Consider the following 19,515-nt stretch of genomic DNA (forward strand, 5'->3'; position numbering starts at 1 on the left):
CTGAAATCCGCACCCCACAGGCTCCATCTTCCAATGTAGGCCCAGTCTCTGGACCTGGAAAGCGCCTGTGGGGGCAGGGCGGGCAAGGCCCAGCCAGAGATTGGGCCACGTGGGGGTGGAGGGGGGAGGAGAGGGAGGGACTGGTGGAGACACTGCAGAGGGTATAATAGACACAGCTACTCCGGGGCTGCAGGATGGAAGGTTGGCCCTCCACTCACTGTCCCTGCATAGGACACCTCCTCCGTTACTTCCACCGGGCTGGGAGCCAGGGCCCTCCTGGATCGAATCAGAACTAGCCATGAGCCTGGGTATGAGTGGTCTGGGAGGGAAGGTGGGGGCAGGGAAAATGCCCGAGGGGGTGGGGTGGGCAGAAGTGCAGAGTCATTTGGCTGCAGCCTTGGTAAGGACAGGAGATGAAAGCGGTGTCTGGAGCGTGGGGTACAGAAAAGAAATGCAGAGGGGGCGCGGGGGAGGGGGGAGGATCAGCTTTGGAAGAGAGTTTGGGTATCAGACCCCAGTCAGTATTTCTCCCGGGGACGCGGTGCGCTGCCTGCAACCCCAAATCCGCCGCCAGGGGTCGCGCAAATCTCAGGGACAGTGGCCGTCATGGCATATTGAGATTCGTCAGAGAAGGTTGGGTATTATTTCTAGGACGTCGGCGTTCCTCGAAGTGCGTTGGTTTCAGCGTTCAAGTCTTGGTATCACTCAGACATGTTTAACATCTTCGTCATCAACTTGTAAAACCAGGGGCCAGGGATCTTAGACAGGCTTCTGGAATCTTGCATGTTACAAGGAAGGGACTTCCCCAAAGTGACACGGCTTGGGTGCTGCGACTGAGAGACCAGTGTAGGGCAAGGAGCATAGAGCAGCGGGGACTTCCCATATCTGAGCCATCTCCCTGGGCTGATCTCCAAGCGTCTCCGCACCAAGGGGGGTGTGCGGCTGACCTCCAGGAGGACTTGGGGAGGTGGGAGGGACGCCTCTGGCGTTAGAGCTCCCCAGTGCTCCCTGCTGCTAGCGTCCCTGCCCCCCTTCACCCCTCCCCCGCCAGATGACAATCTGTCCGGGACCAGCGGCATGGAGGTGGACGACCGCGTGTCGGCGCTGGAGCAGCGGCTGCAGCTGCAGGAGGACGAACTGGCGGTGCTAAAGGCGGCGCTGGCAGACGCGCTGCGTCGCCTGAGGGCCTGCGAAGAACAGGGCGCGACGCTGCGCGCGCGGGGCACCCCAAAGGGTCGGGCACCCCCGCGGCTCGGCACCACGGCTTCAGGTATACTCGCTTGAAGGAAGTGGATGGATGGGAGGTGGGGAGGGGGGCGCGGCTGAGCCCCGGACCTTACACTCTGCGTGCTCTGACTTCTAACCCCACCCGGGCCAGTTTGTCAACTCTTGAAAGGCCTGCCCACCAGGACGCCCCTCAATGGCTCGGGACCCCCGCGCCGCGTGGGCGGCTATGCCACGTCCCCCTCTTCTCCCAAGAAGGAGGCGACCTCCGGGCGCAGGTAAGACTTGGAAAGCTGGGACGCTCAGCCTCCTCCAAGACCCCCTCCAAGACCTTGGGGACTGTTTCCAAGACGCTGGAGGGTCTCCCGCCCGCCGGGAGGGCCCGCTAGCCAGCCGGCCACTCAGGCTCCGCCCCAGCCACGTGCTCTCTCTCTCGGCAGTGCCCGCCGCTATCTGTCACCGGAGCGCCTGGCCTCGGTGCGCCGCGAGGACCCCCGCAGTCGCACCACTTCCTCCAGCAGCAATTGCAGCGCCAAGAAAGAAGGGTGAGTGTCAGAGGGCCGGGTCAGGGCGCCAAACCTCTCAATTAGGGTCAGATATTTCTGAATGCGAGGAATCTGCCTGGAGATTGGGAGCGGGGAGCGATCTAGAGGCAGCAGGGATCGGGATGAGTAGGAGGAGTCGGCGTGGAATCGGGGCGGAGCCAGGTTTGTGGGCGTGGCCATGAAAGGGAAGGAAAGCGCTCCGAGCACGAGGGGTGGTGGAAGTTTTGCAAGGTAGGGCGGAGTCAGAGCAAGGGGCGTGACTGGGTTTAGGGGCGTGGCCAGTGTTAGCTCAGGCCGAATCAGAAGCTGGAGTGCGTGCGGGCCACGCCTACGGAGACCAGATGGGGCGTGTCAGGCCGGGCCCTGCCAGGGGTATAGAATCCAGGTTTGAAGGTTGGGCGGGGTCCTCGGAGGGCGTGGTCAAACATGAGAAGGCGGAGCCTAACGATCTGGTGGGGGCTGGACCACGTGGTCAGAGTGCCTGGTGGGGTCAGAAGCCCGAGAGATTGCTCTGCTGTGCACACCAAACCCTGGAGACTAGCTAGTGGAGGAACTGGGGGTGATCAGAATGTAGGGCGCTGTTGATTCCCTGGAGGCGGGGCCGAGGTGAATGCCTGGGCGGGCCCCACCTGGGAGTGAAGGCCTGAAGCGATGGGCGTGGTCATGGTTTGAAGACTGGGTGGGACTGTGGTGGGTCCTGGTCTGAAAACCACCTGTTCGCAACCCCTCCGAAAGAGCAAGCACGAGTACAGCGCACTGTGCCTGAGACTTTACGTGCAACGCTCTGTCCCCTCAACAATCCACCCAGGAGGTTGATCCCCATTTTTAAAACAAGTTAGCTGAGGCACAGATACAGTGGCATATAGCTTGGAACTGGGGAAATCTTGGAATTGGGGTGGGAATTGAGCCAGCTGCGCTCCTGAGACCATGCTGCCAGCCACCGCCGCTCCCCGGCCCCCAAAGAACCTGGTATCAGGACCCCACTGCCCAGGAAGTGGCCGGGTGGGATCCTGCAGCGCCCAGGTTCGGCCGCGCGGGCTGGGTGGGGCGGAGCACAGCCTCCTGGGGCCGGAAGCGGCGGGGCCGGTCCCGGCTCCACCCCCGGCCCTGAAACTCCGCCAGCCGCCGCCATGAGTAGCTTTGGAGCCGGGTGAGACCCTCTCGCCGACCCCCCACGTCCCCCCACACTCGGGGGTCCTCACCCCGGGTCTCCCCCTTCCCAGGCCCCCAGGCGGGTTAGCGCTCACCCTCTCCGGCGGGCGGTGGACATGTCGAGACACGCCCCTTCCCTTCAACTTTCTCCGTGTCCCCCGAGGCGGCGACATGAAGTTTGGGGCGCAGGGGATTCGGGATGGGAGGTGTTGGGTGGGGCGGGTGGGGGTGGGGGTGGAGGTATGGGTGGGAGCGTCGTGCAGATTTGGAGGGAGGGGTGCCCGGTGACTCTCCTTTTTGCAGGATCACGTCCCTGCTACTTCGTGCTGTGTGATCTTGGGCGATCACTGCCTCTCTGGGCCTGTGTCTTAGGCTCTGCGTGCTCAACCGAGCAAAGCACACGGCCTGCAGAGAGCCAGCGCTCTGCTCCTACCGCGGCGCAGGCGTCTTCGGCGACGGGGGAAGGGCTGGGCTGGGCGCCGGGCGGTCGGTTTTCCCCTTATTCAGGCCTGCCTCCTAAGGCACTCTTTAATTTTTTTTTTTTTTACTTTTGGCCTTTCCTGGCAGCAAAACCAAAGAAGTTATTTTCAGCATGGGTGAGTCTGGGAGACTTGCAGGGGTTGGATCAGGGGCCGCCAGGTTACTGGGTGTTGGCCTGTCTGGCCTCAGTTTCCCCACTTGTCTCAAAGGGAGAGGGGAGAGGGATGGAGGTTCTAGTTGGTGCTTGAACTCTGGGCGTGTCCGGCAGAGGAGGGCTCTGTGAAAATGTTCCTGAGGGGCCGTCCCGTGCCCATGCTGATCCCCGATGAGCTGGCGCCCACCTACAGCCTGGACACCCGATCGGAGCTGCCAGCCAGCCGGCTCAAGCTGGACTGGGTGTATCCTTTTGTTTTAATTCCTCGCCCCCCACCCCACCCCACCCCCCAAAATAAATAAGGATCCCCCTGGTAGCAGAAGGGCTAAGTGTTCGGATGCTAACCCATGGGTTAGTTCTGCTGTTTATCCACCAGCTGTTCCGTGAAAGAGGCGGAGGCAGTCAGCTTTCAGAAGGGTTACAGCTTCGGAATCTCTACCGGGCAGATCTGCTCTGTCCTGTAAGAGTTGCTGTGAATCAGAATTAATGCCATGGCGCCCAACAAAGATCCTCCCCCTCCCATGACTGCCCCCCTTAAGTTAAGTTAAGGAGGCACCTCCTAAAGGGGCCAGGAAGATCCCTACCCTGAAATGAGCAGAGACCAGCAGATTTGGATGTAGTGGCCTTTTATGGTTCAGGAATGACCCACATGTTTGCCCAATGCCTGCCATCTGTCAGGTCCTTTCTCCTCTGACTTTACCTTCTAGGGTGGGGTCTCAGGCAGTAACATACAAGCCAGTGATTAAATCAACAGGATGCCCCATGTGACTGATAACACACCCAGATCTGGGGATGGGAGTAGTTGAGCCTCTCTAAGGAGGGTGGGGGGCTGTGTAAGCTGAGAACTGAACAGTTAGGAACAGCATGGAATGAACTAGGACACAGCAGGGGGCTGGATTCCGTTTATTGTGTATTTGTTGGTGATGGCTGAAAGGCAGAGGAGTGATTTCAAAGCCCAGCCCAGTCTCTGACTGGCTGTGAGACCCTGCACAAGTCGCTTTGCCTGAGCCTCACTTCGCACCTCTGAGAGATGGGTTTCAGGATCTCTGACCCACGTGGCTATACAATAACTTGTAACGAGCTTAGTATGTGCTCATTAATCTCAACCGCAAAACTCGCTGCTGTTGAATGCGGTCTGACTCATAGTCCCCCTGGTGGTATTGTGCGTTCTGTGCTGGACTGCCAACTATAAGACCAGCAGTTTGGAAACACCAGTCACTCTGAGGGAGAAAGTTGAGGCTTTCTACTTCTATAAAGAGCTACAGTCTTGGACACGCCGAAGGGGCAGTTCTGCCTGGTCCTATAGAGTCCCTAAAACCAAAACCCAAACTCACTGTCATTGAGTTGAAGCCGACTCACAGGGACCCTATAGGGCAAGGGAGACCTGTCCCTGTGAGTTTCCAAGACTGCAGCTCTTTACAGGAGTAGAAAGCTCCATCTTCTGTAAAGCAGCTGGTGCTTAGAGGCTGCTGACCTTGCAGTTGGCAGCCCAAGAAGTAACCAGTATTCATAGGAAGGCATACAAGAACTCATCTTTATTGAAGGATCGTGGGCGGCAAGCGCAAGTGGTTGGTGACAGGCTGCTCACCTAGAGGTTGCCAGTTCAAGCCCGGTTGGCGGCTGCGTGGAAGAAAGGTCTGGCAAACTGCTTCCCCAAAGACGGCAGCCACGAGAAGTGTGTGGAGCTGTTCTCTACCACACGCTGTAGTCTGAGCTTCTGAGACAGTAAATCTTTACAGAAGTAGAGAGCCTCATCAGCACGGGGTAGCTGGGAGTCCGGGAGGCTTTCCATGGCAGCTAGCCACCACCTCTGCCACAATCTTCCTTGAGTCCTGGCTCCGCCCAGCAACATTCCAAGCACTTCCGTGTAGAACTGCTTCAGATCCCTTCTCTCTTGTAGAATTGTGCCGGTGTCCTTGGAACCAACCTCCTGGGAGAGCGTTAAGGGCAGCAGGTTAGCGGACAAACCCCACTTTCCAGATGAGGAAACTGAGGCCAAGAGGGGGGCTGACTCCTTGTTCTAGGCCTTCTTGCCTGAGTGTAGCCCTGAAGTAAGAACCTCTGGCTCTGAGACCCATGTTTTGCCCAAGGAGCCCAGTTGGCTTGGAGTCGGCACCCCAGGGCCCCACCCCCTGCCCTGCTGCTCTCTCTCGCTCTTGTTCTGGGCTTTGGGGTCCAATCTGGAGAAAGCAGGGAGGTTGGTGACATGGCTTAGATCTCTGAGTGTCTAGATCAGTGGTTCTCAACCTTCCTAATGCCGTGACTCTTTCATACAGTTCCTCATGTGGTGGTGATTCCCTAACCATAAACTTATTTTCTTTGCTACTTCATCACTGTAATTTTGCTACTGTGATGAATTGACCATCCCTGTGAAAGGGTCATTCGACCCCCAAAGGGGTCGAGACCCACACGTTGAGAACCACTGGCCTAAAGCTTTCGAGAGACGGCTGGTAACACAGCAACAGGGCAAGCTGCTGAGACAGGCTGGGCTCAGTCGGTATGAAAGCAGAGGCAGGTGAGACTGCAGACATCCGGGTGGGCCGCCGTCATGCTTCTAGAATGGCAGCAGGTGGAACAATGTCTCTGGGATCAGGATATTCACATTGAGCCTCCAATCTGCTGAATGCCTCTTGGGGCCTGGGGACACAGCAGTCACCATGAGAGCCCTGCCCATGCTCTCCTGGAGGACACATTTGTCCCCATCTGTGTCAATCTGGGTCGACTAGAGAAACAAATTCATAAACACGCAGATGAGTATAAGAAAGGGTTTTATATACAAGAGGAACTGAACATTGAGAAAACATCCCAACCCAGTCCAGTCCAGTCCAAAGCCGTAAGTCCGATATTAGCCCATATGTCAATATCAATCTATAAAATCCTCTTCAGACTCACGAAACACATGCCATGAAGCCAAATGCAGGACGATCACAAGCCAGTGGGTAGAAAGTCTTTGGATCCAGTGGTGTTGTAAGCATCTCAGCGCTGGCAGGGGTCTCTCGTGGCTTCTCTGGCTTCCGAGGTCTGGTTGCATCCATGAGGCTTGTCTTCTGCAGTGTCTCCCAGGGAGTGGCAGAGAGAGAGAGAGAGAGAGAGAGAGAGAGAGAGAGAGAGGTACCAGAATTCTCAGGAGAAGGCCACGCCCACACAGAAGTCTCATTGGCTATCTCCAGATTGACAGTTTAGACTCCACCCCTACACTCTTAATCCTTAAATTGACACCAAATTAGGTGACTACCACATCATCCCCAGACAACTGATTTCACAGAGTAGGCCAAGATGGTGGATCCCAGGCGGGGTGTGTGTGGAGCAGATGTTAGGTGGTAGCTGATCCAGCCAGGAAATCCAAGAAGGCTTCATGGTGGTGGGGTGGGGGAATGCAGTCTCCGCCATCATGGACCTCACAGCCCAATTGGGGGATATGAACAGTTAACAAACTAGACACTCAGGCAGTGGGATAAGTAACCAAAGAACATGCCTAAAAAAAAGAAAAAAAAAAAGCCTCTCTTCTTCCCCCCACCCCCACCCAAAAAGAACTCACTGCCCTTGAGCCGATTCCATCTCAGTAACCCTATAGGACAGAGTAGAATTGCCCTTAGGGCTTTCTGAGACTGTAACTCTTTACAGAAGTAGAAAGCCTCATTTTTCTCCAGCAGAGCAGCTGCTGGTTTTGAACTGTGTAACCACCATCCCACCAGCAGTGGAAACGGCCAAGGCTGCTCTGAGGAAGGACCGCTGAGAAAGGTCTTGGATGGGGTGCCTGTGGGAAGGACAGGCACAAAGGCTCCTGGTACTTTGAGGCACTCTGAGATCCAGCGAGGACAGGAGCCTGGCCAGTTAAGACTCAGAAGGGGGCAGGCTCATTCAGGTCAGTGGGAGGAGCTTGGACTTTTTCTTAGGAACAGTGGGGAGCCAGGAAATTCTGAGCAGGGGAGGGGCAGCCATGCCCACCACAGGTATTGAAGTCCGTCTCTGCTGTATACCAGGATCTGAACAAACCAAAGGTCCCTGCCCTCGTGGAGTGGACCGGCCAGTGAGGTGGGTGCGTAGTGACCACCATACCCACCCACCGGAGTCCATTCTGGCTCACAGTGACCCTAGGAGACAAAGTGGAATTGCCAATGGAGGTTTCTGACATTGTCCATCTTTCTAGGAGCAGACAGCCTCATCTTGCCCCTACGGGGCAGCTGGTGGGCTCAAACTGCGGGTCGACTGCTGTTTGCGCAGCGTGTTGGGGTGATAATGCAGGCAGACAGAATATGGGTTTGCAGTTGTCATTAACGTGCTTAGAGGAGAGACAAGGAGGTGAAGATGCCATGGAGCGATCAAGGGGAGCCATGGGGCGTCATTAGGAGGGATGTCACCCAGTGAGGTCACCCAGCAGTGTCATTCCCCTGCCCCAGGGACCTCCACAGGCCCTAAAGGCTCCTCCGTAATATTTCTCATCACTTTTCATTTTAATTGCTTTTCATTTTAATCGGATGATGTGACTACTCACAAAATTGTTTCCTAAGCACGTTCTGCGTGGGAGCGCATCATTGGTTCCCTTATTAGGGACTGAGTACCCGTCTGTTTCGATGTTACTCTTGCTTTAGCTACTCCTGGGCTCCCAAGAAGTTTAGGGGGGGCTTTCACAAACCAGCGACTGTAGAAACACCGGCAGCAACAAAAACAAGAGCACACATTCGCAGACTGTGTGAATGAAGCCACGGCAACTGGGCAACAATGAGAGCCCTGACCGGTGCACAACTGCTAAAACCAACCAAAGCCACTGCCAGCTCAGAGCCATTCGATATTGCGTTTGAGTCTGGAAATCTTTGCAGGAGCTGATAAGCCTCGTTTTTCTTGCTCAAAGCCGCTCCTGGGTTAGAAACGAATGCTTACGGGCGGCGTCACCAGGTTCCTTTGGGGAGCATATTATAACCAATTTGCATCCAGTCTGTTCTGTCTCCTGACCACTGCCCCTGTGGGTTTCGGAGACTTCTAAAATCTGTCAGGGAGCAGCCAGCCTCATCTTTTTCCAGAGCAGGGGCTGGTGGTTTTGAACTGCTGACCTTGAGGTTAGCCAACCAATTTGTAACTCAGGCCTCCTAGTTAGGGAGCTAGAAGCGTAAAGCCGAAGTATTGGCAACTGCCCACTCCCTCCTCCGGGAAGATCTAGTTCTGGTGACATTGTGTTAGATAGCTTATCTGCTCCAAAGGCCCCCCACCTCCCCAGCAATGCCCAACAGGCTCCTTAACCAGCCCCTCCGGGTGACTCCAGCTATGGGTACCGAGGCCGAGACTGCCGAAGCAACCTGTACCTGCTGCCCACGGGCGAGATCGTCTACTTTGTGGCCTCTGTGGCAGTGCTGTACAGCGTGGAGGAGCAGAGGCAGCGCCACTACCTGGGCCACAACGATGACATCAAATGGTGAGGCCCCATGCCCGGGAGGGGACCCCACCCCGGGGAGGCCTGTTGAGCACACACACGCTTCTACAAAAATATATACATACATCTGTTTGTATGTCTATAGGCTCATGTTTCAGCTGTTGGTGAATTTACTCCCATGCCTGAATTTGTCTCTTTTTATTTTATTTTATTTATTTTGAATTTGTCTCTTCTTTTGAAAACTCCAAGCAGGCGCTCCAGATGGTGGGTTAGGGCAGAAGGTAGCGGCTCCTTTTTTTTTTTTAAGCGTAATTAAAAAAATTATCATAGTAATTGCTTTTCAAATGTGGGTTCTAGTCTCTTTAAAGAGCTTAGTGCCCCAGGCCTGGGCCTGGTCTCCCTGTGGCTTGGCAGGTGTGGTGTGTGCCTTCAGGTGGCGCTACTGAGCAGTTTCTATGCATCCTGGCTATTTACATCTTTAGCATCGTCAGCTATAATAAATAAATAAATTAAATTTTAAAAAGGGATACTTTCCCACTTGAGTGCCTCAGTGGGTCCAGGCTGGTCCATAGAGGACCATCTCTCCTTGGGCACTGCCCCCGTCTCAGGGTGGGCAAAGAAAGTTCCTGCTCTCTGACGTGGTAGGGGTGGCTGGCGGGGGTGTGTGTGTCCTTCGCTGCTTGTGGTTATTATCTCTCAAAAGCCAGAGAGGTTTGGAGAGGCAGCCCCAAGGAGCCCATCCGGCCTGCATTTCCTGCCACACTCCCCATCGCCTAAAAGGGACTTGGTCATTCTTCCTTGAGGGAGGGGCTAGGATTGGGGGCATCTCACAGGCCACCTGGGGGGTGGGGAGGAGGTGGGTTGTCCCTCTCCTACCTGCGCCCCTTCCATCCTGCTGAAGTCTGATTCCAAAATGTTCGTCTCTGTCCGGTGACCTTGGTGGCAGATATGGGTGCACGCCGGTGACCCCAGACACTGCATGTCCAACATATGCCCCTTTCCCCAGGAAGTGGCATGGCTGTCAGACTTCCCCTCATGAGGCCTAAGGATCTGTCTGGAAGTTCCCATAAAGCAGGGGGGCAGGGGGGATGACACGAGATCTTCCGTAGATAATAACTCAACCGCAGAGGCTGTCTGCTTGTTGGATACTGAAGGGCACAGTTAATGATTGACTAAATAAGAAAGGAATTTGTGGGCTGAATAACCTGGCAGCCTGAATGCCACCATACCTCTTGCTGCGGGACTGGATCCCAGACCCCAGGCGCCCCCAACTCCTGCTGAGTTCTCTCCACCCACCCCGCCCCTCTCTCCAGCCTGGCTGTCCACCCGGATATGGTCACCATCGCCACAGGACAGGTGGCAGGGACCACCAAGGAGGGGAAGGTAAGGGAGTGTAGGTGGGTGGGCAGGATCCTGTGGAAGGAGGGGAGGGGCGATGGGGACAACCAACGGGCTCCCTTTCCTCACTCTAAGTTTAAGGGCTCTTTTCCTGCAGCCGCTGCCGCCCCACGTGCGCGTCTGGGACTCAGTTTCCCTCTCCACCTTACATGTGCTGGGCCTGGGGGTATTCGACCGTGCTGTATGCTGTGTCGGCTTCTCCAAATCTGTAAGTCCTGCGAAGGTAGCCCAGCGAGCTGGGCATTTACATGTACCCCACCCACCCCTTCAGGCTGGAGGCTCCAGGTGATGCCATGGATACAGGCCACGCTCATTGGCTCTGTTCCAGGGCCCGCCCTCCTCAGTGACCTAGCAGCCTGCTGCCCAGTGTAGCCATTGTACGTGGGGCCATTTGTCCCTACAGCCTCATTGTTTTCTTTTAAGACCAGTTTAGAAAAATGAGGCTTTGGTCTTTCGGAAGCACTAGGGCAATTTGACATTGCCGCACCAGTTCCGGGTGACAAGGGCGGGCTTGTAATCGATGTTTTATGCCTCTTTAACCACCAGCCGCTCTACGGGAGAAAGACAGGGCTTTCCACTACCCCCCCAAAGAGTTACAGTCTTGTCAACCCACAGGGGCAGTTCGACCTGTGTTACAGGGTCGCCATGCGTCAGAATCAGCCCCATGGCAGTGAGTTGTTTTTCGTTTGTGCTGCAATTGTTAATAGCTGGGCTGCTAAGTGAAGGTTGGTGGTTCGAACCCACCCAGAGGCTCTGAGGGAGAAATGCCCTGGTGAGCTACTTCCGGCAAAAATTACAACCTAAGAAATGCTACTAAAAATAAGCACCAAAAAAACAAATTAAATAACTGCCCCATTCAAGGGGAAGCAAATAAGAGAACTGTAGATGAATGCATATATTGGATGGGGTAAGGTACGGCCAAAAAACCCCTAACAGTAAGAAGAATACAAGTTCGGGGGGTGGGGAGAAGAAGGGAGGAAATAAGGGGAGCAGATATCGGAGTTCCAGAAGAAACAAAATACTTGGAAACCGATTGTGGTGGCGATTGTGCGTGATCTAATTGAGTTATAGAATGTTATAATATCTACAAATGCTCCGAATAAAATGATTAACTTTTAAAAAGTGATCGTAAAATAACCAAACTCACTGCCATCAAGTCGATGCCCATCACGGCGACGCTATAGGAGAACTCCTTATGGGAGCAGAAAGCCTCGTCTTTCTCCCACGGAGTGGTGGCTTTGAACCGCTGACCTTGAGGGTTAGCAGCCCAACTCGTAACCACGAGGCCACCACGGAATGGTTCTAGTGCATCCCTCGAGGTCACGGTAAGCAGGAACCCACGGCACCAATCGGCGTTGCGCCCACGTTATTGTTGGCACACGTGCAAAGACGTCATTTCATACAGTTGGGGAGTAGGTGGTCGTACTTAGAATGCCACGCCGTGTGTGACGACAGATGTAAATGACATGTTTCCGCGCGAGAGTGGATTCCAAGTAAAATAATTTTTAAAAAACCCCAAAACCTCCAATGGCTCCATTGGCCCTGCATTGAGAATGTATTTGGATGTGTTTCAGAGGCAGTGGGCGTGACCTTGAGGGGAGCGACCCCTCCCCCTGACCCCTCCCCTCGTCTCCTCTTCTGTAGAATGGGGGTAACCTGCTCTGTGCGGTGGACGAGTCCAACGACCACGTGCTCTCTGTGTGGGACTGGACCAAGGAAGCCAAGGTGGTCGACGTCAAGGTAGGGGCCCTGCCTGTCCCTTCGCCCCAGGTGCCCTTTGGGGACTTGCCTGATCTCCGGGGTTGGGAGTCCAGAGGCTGAAACGGACGGGGTTCAAGTCCGTGCTGCGGAGATGTACATCTGAAAAAATCAGCCCTTTGAGACCCTGTGGAGCCCAGCTCTGTGCTGACACCCGGTCGCCGGGAGTCGGGCGGGGGACACACGGGCCTTGCCCTCAAGGACATGGGGAGGCTGACACGTGCCCAGGAATGCCAAGCGTGTAGACTGGGCGCTTTGCACAGAGAGGGAGCGGCTGGTATCTAAAAACACAGGAGGTGGTAAAATGGTTCCCAGGTTGGCCCTGGCTTCTGCAACGGAGGCAGATAGAATGTTCTGGGCTCCACACAGCTTCATGGTGTGTGGGGGTATGTGTGTGCGTCTGTTTGTCTCTCTGGTGGCTTTGCCAGCTTCAGCCCGGATCTCTCCAACCCCCACAGTGCTCCAATGAGGCGGTGCTGGTGGCCACCTTCCACCCCACCGACCCCACCTTGCTCATCACCTGCGGGAAATCCCACATCTACTTCTGGACCCTGGAGGGGGCGAGCCTGAGCAAGCGACAGGGCCTGTTTGAGGTGAGTGCTTGGGCTGCAGGGACAGGGTGGCCCTGAGCAAGGCAGGCAGGAAGACACCCTGAGACAACCCACAAGGGCCCAGAGAATAAGGCGCTCCAGGAGTGCCGGTCCTCAACTTCCTGTCACCGGGGGTGGGGGGATGGGTGGGGGGGCGGTGGGGGGGGTGGAGGGTAGGGCAGGGGTGGGGTTGGAATTCTGGAACTCTGAACTTGGAGTTCCTAGAGGAATCCAGGGACTGGAGAGTCAGCAGCTCCTAGGAGATAGTAAAGTGCTCACAGCAGCGGGGCAGGTGGTTGGCGGCTTTAGAAGGCAGAGCTGACTGGCCAGGAGGGACAGGGGCCTAAGAGGGACAGACAGACTCTGGGTGGGAAGCAGAGGGCCCAGAGGGGAGATACAGGGACCTGACAGGGGAGCCGCATTTGGTGAGAGGCAGCACTTCCGCCCTGAGAAAAAGGCTGACAGGGACATGGAACCGTAGAGATACGGAGACGGTGGGGCAGGGAAGGTTGACTGAGACAGACAAAGACAGGGGGAGAGTTAGCCAGAAGGGGGACTGGGCACAGAGGGGGGGTCCGAGAGGCAGCGGGGAGGGCAAGCACACCAAAGGGCACGAGAAAGGTTGTGAAGGAGAGGTGGCAGGAAGAAAGTAGGTCTCAGGATGTGGAAGAGGGGGTGGTGCTAACCCAACAGCTGACACGCGCTCTCCTGCTGGCGGCTGATCGGAGAGGGGCACGGTACACGGGGCCTCAGAGCAGGGAGGGGGTTCCTGGGACCACTGTCCGGATGATGGGTGAGCTCTAGAAGGCCACCACTGCTTCAGGGACCCTTGGACACCCCGTCTCCTCTCTCACCTCAGAAACACGAGAAGCCGAAGTATGTGCTGTGCGTGACCTTTCTGGAGGGGGGTGACGTGGTCACTGGGGACTCTGGAGGGAACCTCTATGTCTGGGGCAAAGGTCAGTGTCACTTCCCCTATTTGATCCCCCAGCCAATCACTCCCAACCGCACTCTCTCTCTTCCTCTAACTTGGCTCGTATTACATGATGAAATCTACGAAGCCGTTATTCAAACCCAATACCGTCCGTCCATCAAGGCTGAGCTCCGAGATCCTGTATTCGTGAAATCTTGACTGATTCCCTGCCCTTGTTCTGTACATATCCCAAGTCTGAATCATAAATGAGTGGATTTTCCCAGAGGGTGAATGGATGGGTGGATGAATGGGTCAATGGATGAATCGTGGGTAAATGAATGGATGGTTGTCCTAGTCAACAGCTGACCAACCTTGTTAAGGAATAAATGACTTGTCTTAGGTGGTGGCTCTACAAATGAACGAGTGAATGGGTTATCCTAGCCAGAGGTTGGAAGAAGAATGAATGGATGGAGCAATCTCACTGGTGGGTGCATGTGTTGACGAATTCATGGTCGTCTCCGCCAAGGAGAGAGGAGCGAATAACAGCTCCCTCGCGAGAAGGAAAGCAGACAGCTGAGAATGAGCTCTGGCAGCGTGTCTTTCCTACCAAACTGTGAGCTTTCCGGGGGCAGAGGCTAGATCTGAGTCATTTCTGTGTCCCCAGGCCCACCACTGGCCTAGCCCACTGGGACTTCTGAGTGTTAGGTTGGTGGAGACAAAAATATGGTTTATGAGTTTCTGTGTCTAATGGAGAGAGGCCAGCTAGCTTGGAGGAAGTGGCCCTCCAAGATGGGAATTGAAGAGGTGACACAGTGGGTTAAGAGCTGAGCGGTCAAACTGAAAGGTCAATGGTTCGAAACCATCAATTGCTCTGTGGAAGAAAGACCGGACAGTCTACACCCATTTACAACCTTGAAAATCCCATGAAGCAGTTCTATTCTGCCCTAGAGCATCACTGTGAGTTGGAACCGATTGAGTGGAGGTGTGGGTGTGGGTTCTATCTTCCTTGTCTCCAGGTCTCCCCTCCAGCCTCCTCCTGGGTCTTAAGACCTTCTCTATCAAACACATGTCCACCCTCGCTTGTCCTCACCAACTCCTGCTCAGCCTCAAGATCCTTGCTCAGCCATCTTCTCCTGCACGCAGCCCTTCTGGACCCACCCAGGTGGAGTCTCCTCTCTAGGATCCCACAGCTTCTTGGGTGGCTCCACTGTAAGGACCTTAGGTCTAAGATCACTGACTGGTCATCCATCTGTCTCTGCCACCGGACCATGAACCCCATCACAGTGTGAACTAGATGGTCTTTGTTGTTGTTGTTTGAGGAATTTTCCTATTTTGTTGAGTGTTTTGAACAGAAGTGGGTGTTGAATATTGTCAAATGCCTTTTCTGCATCTATTGATATGATCGTGTGGCTTTTATTTCTCGCTTGATTCATGTGGTGGCTTACACTGATTGTTTTTGAATATTGCACCATCTCTGCATTCCTAGAATGAATCCCCGAGCTAGATGGCCTTTGTGTCACCCAACCTGCGACATGCTCCAAAGTAAATGCTTGTGAAGTCTTCAGTGGATGAGTGCGTGGCTGGGCACAGTGGCAGATGGGTTGGTAGATGGATGAAGGGTTACGTGGATGAGAAAATGGGCAGGTGTTTAGATGAGGGGAGAATGGATTGACTGGTGGATAGGTAATTGGATACAGCAGGGGGGATGAATAGATGAGAGGTGATGGATGGATGGATGGATGGATGGATGGATGGATGGATGGATGGAGGGAAGGATGAAGCAATGGTGGATAGACCTGTAGAGAAATGAGTAGATGCGTAAACATATGGGTGACCAGTTTACAAGACAGATTGAGAGGGGTTGGATGAATGCATGGGTGAGAGAGTACGTGAGTAGGGGGGTGGGTGGACACATCATCTATGGATGGAACGCTGAATGAGTTGATTGACATTTGGACAAATAAGTAGATAATAGAATGATCCGAGGATACATGGCTGGCTGGATGCACATGAGTGTGGATGGATATTAGGGCTTTTCAGTAGTTGAGTCACAAATGATTGGGTGACTGGTGGGTTGGAAGAGAAGACAGGAGGTTGAAAGGCCAGAGAAGGCAAGATGGATGTAGACTTGAATTGGGGGTATCGTTGGGGCATGTCCAGACCAACTTCCTCATGCTCACCCTGGCCCTGCCCCCCCCCCGCAGGTGGGAATCGCATCACCCACGAGGTGCTGGGTGCCCATGATGGTGGCGTGTTTGGGCTCTGCGCCCTGCGGGATGGGACGCTGGTGTCTGGCGGGGGCCGAGATCGAAGGGTAGTCCTCTGGGGTTCCGACTACAGCAAGCTGCAGGAAGTGGAGGTGAGGACAGGGAGCAGGTCCATGTGAGGGTGGGCAGGCTCCCCCACCCTTCTCACGACATCGTGTTACCCCCAACCCACCTCTGTGTGTGTGTGTGTCCCACCCTTCCCCACCCAGGTCCCTGAGGACTTTGGCCCCGTTCGTACTGTGGCAGAGGGCCGAGGGGACACGTGGTACGTGGGCACTACCCGTAACTGCATCCTGCAGGGTTCCGTCCACACGGGCTTCTCCCTGCTAGTCCAGGTGAGTGTCTCTGCCACCCTCCTGCCTTCTCCCCCTGCATCCCAGCCTCATTTCCTTCCCCTACCCCTAGGCCACCCATATCTGCTCCCCAGTGTCTTCCCTTCTTCCTTGGCCTGGCACACTTACCTTCCGGTGGCCTGTTCTCTCCCTGTAGCCTTACCCTACCCCACGACCCTCCTCTTCTCAGCTTCCCATGCTCCAGCAACTAGAGTTAGCTGCCAGCTCTGCCAAGGGTCCCCAGGCCCCTGCTCTCTCTGTGCTGCCCACTCCCCCAACCCCAGTCTGAGCCCAGCTCCCGTGTCTACATATGAAGCCTGCTGCCGATCCCCTGGGCCGCAGACCTTGGCTAGGTATTGCGCTCCTGGAGCCTGGAAGGCCCTTCCCGATGTGGCTGGCTGGTAGAACACCGTGCTGCTGAAATGCCCACTCCTTCCTTCCCACTTAAAACCCCCATCTACTGAGGCAGGGTAGCCTCTCGTGGTCCACTGCTGTGGCATCAATTCCTTCTCTTGGCGACCCTAGAGGATAGACTAGAACTGTCCCACCGGGCTCCCAGAGCTCTGAATCTGGACAGGAGTATGCTGCCACATCTTTCTCCCTCGGAACCATGTGGTGGGTTTGAGCTGTCAACCTGCGGGTCGCTACCCCTTTGGTGGGTCCAACGACCCTTTCACAGGGGTCGCCCGATTCATAACGAGCAAAATGACAATGATGAAGTAGTAACGAAAATAATGTGATGGTTGGGGGGGGCGGTGTCACCCCAATATGAGGAACTGTATGAAACGGTCGCGGCCCACTGACCTAACCACAGCACCTAGTGGGGTCGTTAGGAATACAAGACACCCTGAGATACTCTTCAAACTCCTCCCCCCCCCCAAGCTATCCTGAGGTCACCTCTTAGTGGAAGCCCAGGGTGGACACACAAAATCAGGGCCACATCCTGTGAGTGCAAACCCTCCTGTAAAAAAAACCCGGAAAGTCCACAAGGGCGCCGAAGCGAAGTGGCAAAGATAGGAGGCGGCCGGGAACCGAGAGTCCCAGAAACGGAGCCACCAAAGACAATGAGAAACTACTGTGGAAGATACCGCTCATGGCCCTGAGCCACCTGTACAGAAACTGCCAACTGGGAACCGTGTTTGCACCAAAAACACAATACAATAGAGCGACCTTCCCGTTTTCTGACAGCATGTAGTCTTGGCACTTTTCTGTTGTGCTCTGTGAGGGTGGGTGGGGAGTATTTGCATTTTCTTGCTCTGACCAGTCTGCCTTATACCAAACCCAAACCAGACTGACTACTTATCCCGTTGATTCTGACCCCACATGACACGCTGGAACTGCCTCTGTGAGCTGCCAGGACGGTAACTCTTTCCGAGGGTGGGGGGAGGGGCTGTAGAAAGCCTCATCTTTTTCCCCAAGGAGCGGCTAGTGGATTTTGAACTGTCGACCTTGGGATTAGCAGCCCAACTAGTAACCACCGACTTCGCAGATTTTAACTACATTTATGTTCTCTCTTTTTTGATAGGGTTTTTTTGTTGTTGCTATTTTATTTAATTTATTTTTAAAATAATTTTATTGGGGGCTCATACAACTCTTGTCACAATCCATCCCTCCATCCATGTGTCAAACACATTTGTACATTTGTTGCCAACATCATTCTCAAAACATTTTATTTTTACTTGAGCCCTTAGTATTAGCTCCTTATTTTCCTCCCTCTTTACCCACCCCTTTTACTTAAAAAAATTTTTTATATTAAATTTATTTATATTTTATGTTTGAAACAAATTTGTATGTCAGTACAGATGTCAAGGCCACTTCTGTGTTATTTCCCCTCTTTTTGTAGCCACTCGGACCAATATTTAGATTTGAAGGAGAAGGAATCTTGAGGGGTTTTTTGATACTTTTCTACCATATACAAGTTCTGGTTTTCACTATATATACAGACACAAACATAATACATGTATATATATATAGTATATGTATATATCATGTTTATATATAGTCTATGTGTATCTACATATACACATATTTATATATATTTTTAAAGAATGTGAATTCTGGACCATGCCTGCCTGGGTGCCCATCACAGCCTTGTTGCTTATTAGCTGTGTGATATTGGGCAAGTAAATGCCATCTCTGTGCTTTTATTGAATGGGGCGGATATCAGAACTGGGTTTAGGGGCGCCTATAAAGCATTCAGAATGGTGTCCAGTGCAGAGCAGGTGTTCTCAAGGTATTAGCTAAAAATCGTTCCTTGTCCAGTGGTTCCCTCTGACCGTCTAGCAATCAAGGGTCCTCAAACTTTTTAAACGGGGGCAGTTCATTGTCCCTCAGACTCGTTGGAAGGCTGGGCTATATATATATTTTTTAAAAACATGAACAAATTCCTATGCACACTGCACATATCTTATTTTGAAGTAAAAAAATAAATGGGGCAAAGGCACCTGGTGGGCTGGATAAAGGTTCTCGGTGGCCGCAAGTGGCCGGAGGGCCGTAGTTGATGAGGGAACGATGAAGACAGACAGGGGTTGGAGGGAGGTGTTCCAGGCATGAAAAGGCTGGAAGGGATCACGTTGCTGCTGTTACACTTGCACAACGAAGCCCAACGCTGCCCGGTCCTGTGCAGTCACCAGGATCAGCTGTGAAACGGACCCATAAGGTTTTCTTTTTTTTTAATTTATTTTTTCCCCATAAGGTTTTCATGGCCTGGTGTTTTGTTTTGTTTTTAAAGTGGAGAGCCAGGCCATTTTCCCCCTGACCTGTCTTAAATCTGGGAGCTCTGCGGGCACCTGTTCAATGTCACAGAAGCACGCCCACCTCCACTGGTAGCCAGGTGGTGGCTGTGCGCAAGCGCAATGGCCAGAAATGCACACCCCGTTTAGCAGCACCCATCCTCCGAATCCAGCCGGTGAGCCATCCTTCCAGCTTGCTTGTGTCCGCGGGTCTTTGCTTTCAAGGGTCGCGTGAACACAGTAACTTGCGAGGCAAGTCCCAAGAATGTCCCCAAAGGGAAGCTGAGGTTCCCAGGAGAACTGACCCGCCGACGCTCTCCCAGTTTTGGGAAGCAGGTCTTCCCGGGGCCACAGGTGCACTCCCAGGACTTCGTCCTGGTATCAGCATTTGGGTTAAAGACCCGGATTGGTGGTCCCAGTGGTGACGCCTTCCCCTCCCGCCAGGGCCACGTGGAAGAGCTGTGGGGCCTCGCCACACACCCCAGCCGGGAGCAGTTTGTGACCTGCGGGCAGGATAAGTTGGTACATCTATGGAGCTTGGAGTCCCACCAACCCCTGTGGAGCAAGAGCATCGAGGTAAGTGGGGTGGGGAGGTGGTCGTG

At 54.2% G+C, this 19,515-nt stretch overlaps 1 protein-coding gene across 2 annotated transcripts in view; it reads left to right on the forward strand.

Moving 5' to 3' along the window:
• Nucleotides 1–283: 283 nt before the first annotated feature.
• The window catches only part of EML2 (EMAP like 2), a 28,714-nt gene continuing 9,482 nt past the window's right edge, over nucleotides 284–19,515 (forward strand). The window contains exons 1-15 of one of the 2 annotated variants that reach the window (XM_075536511.1): nucleotides 284–308; nucleotides 1,052–1,270; nucleotides 1,379–1,502; nucleotides 1,665–1,769; nucleotides 3,489–3,517; nucleotides 3,670–3,799; nucleotides 8,816–8,965; nucleotides 10,237–10,306; nucleotides 10,419–10,529; nucleotides 11,966–12,061; nucleotides 12,538–12,672; nucleotides 13,529–13,628; nucleotides 15,787–15,941; nucleotides 16,059–16,184; nucleotides 19,358–19,489. In XM_075536511.1, coding sequence (XP_075392626.1) covers nucleotides 299–308; nucleotides 1,052–1,270; nucleotides 1,379–1,502; nucleotides 1,665–1,769; nucleotides 3,489–3,517; nucleotides 3,670–3,799; nucleotides 8,816–8,965; nucleotides 10,237–10,306; nucleotides 10,419–10,529; nucleotides 11,966–12,061; nucleotides 12,538–12,672; nucleotides 13,529–13,628; nucleotides 15,787–15,941; nucleotides 16,059–16,184; nucleotides 19,358–19,489 — 1,692 coding nt within the window. In that variant the 5' untranslated portion in view covers nucleotides 284–298. Of the gene's footprint in view, nucleotides 309–1,051; nucleotides 1,271–1,378; nucleotides 1,503–1,664; nucleotides 1,770–2,810; nucleotides 2,920–3,488; nucleotides 3,518–3,669; nucleotides 3,800–8,815; nucleotides 8,966–10,236; nucleotides 10,307–10,418; nucleotides 10,530–11,965; nucleotides 12,062–12,537; nucleotides 12,673–13,528; nucleotides 13,629–15,786; nucleotides 15,942–16,058; nucleotides 16,185–19,357; nucleotides 19,490–19,515 lie in introns of those variants that run through there. The other variant, XM_075536512.1, reaches the window with a different exon arrangement.

This window comes from Tenrec ecaudatus, chromosome 18, assembly GCF_050624435.1.
Source record: "Tenrec ecaudatus isolate mTenEca1 chromosome 18, mTenEca1.hap1, whole genome shotgun sequence".
Lineage (NCBI taxonomy): Eukaryota > Metazoa > Chordata > Mammalia > Afrosoricida > Tenrecidae > Tenrec > Tenrec ecaudatus.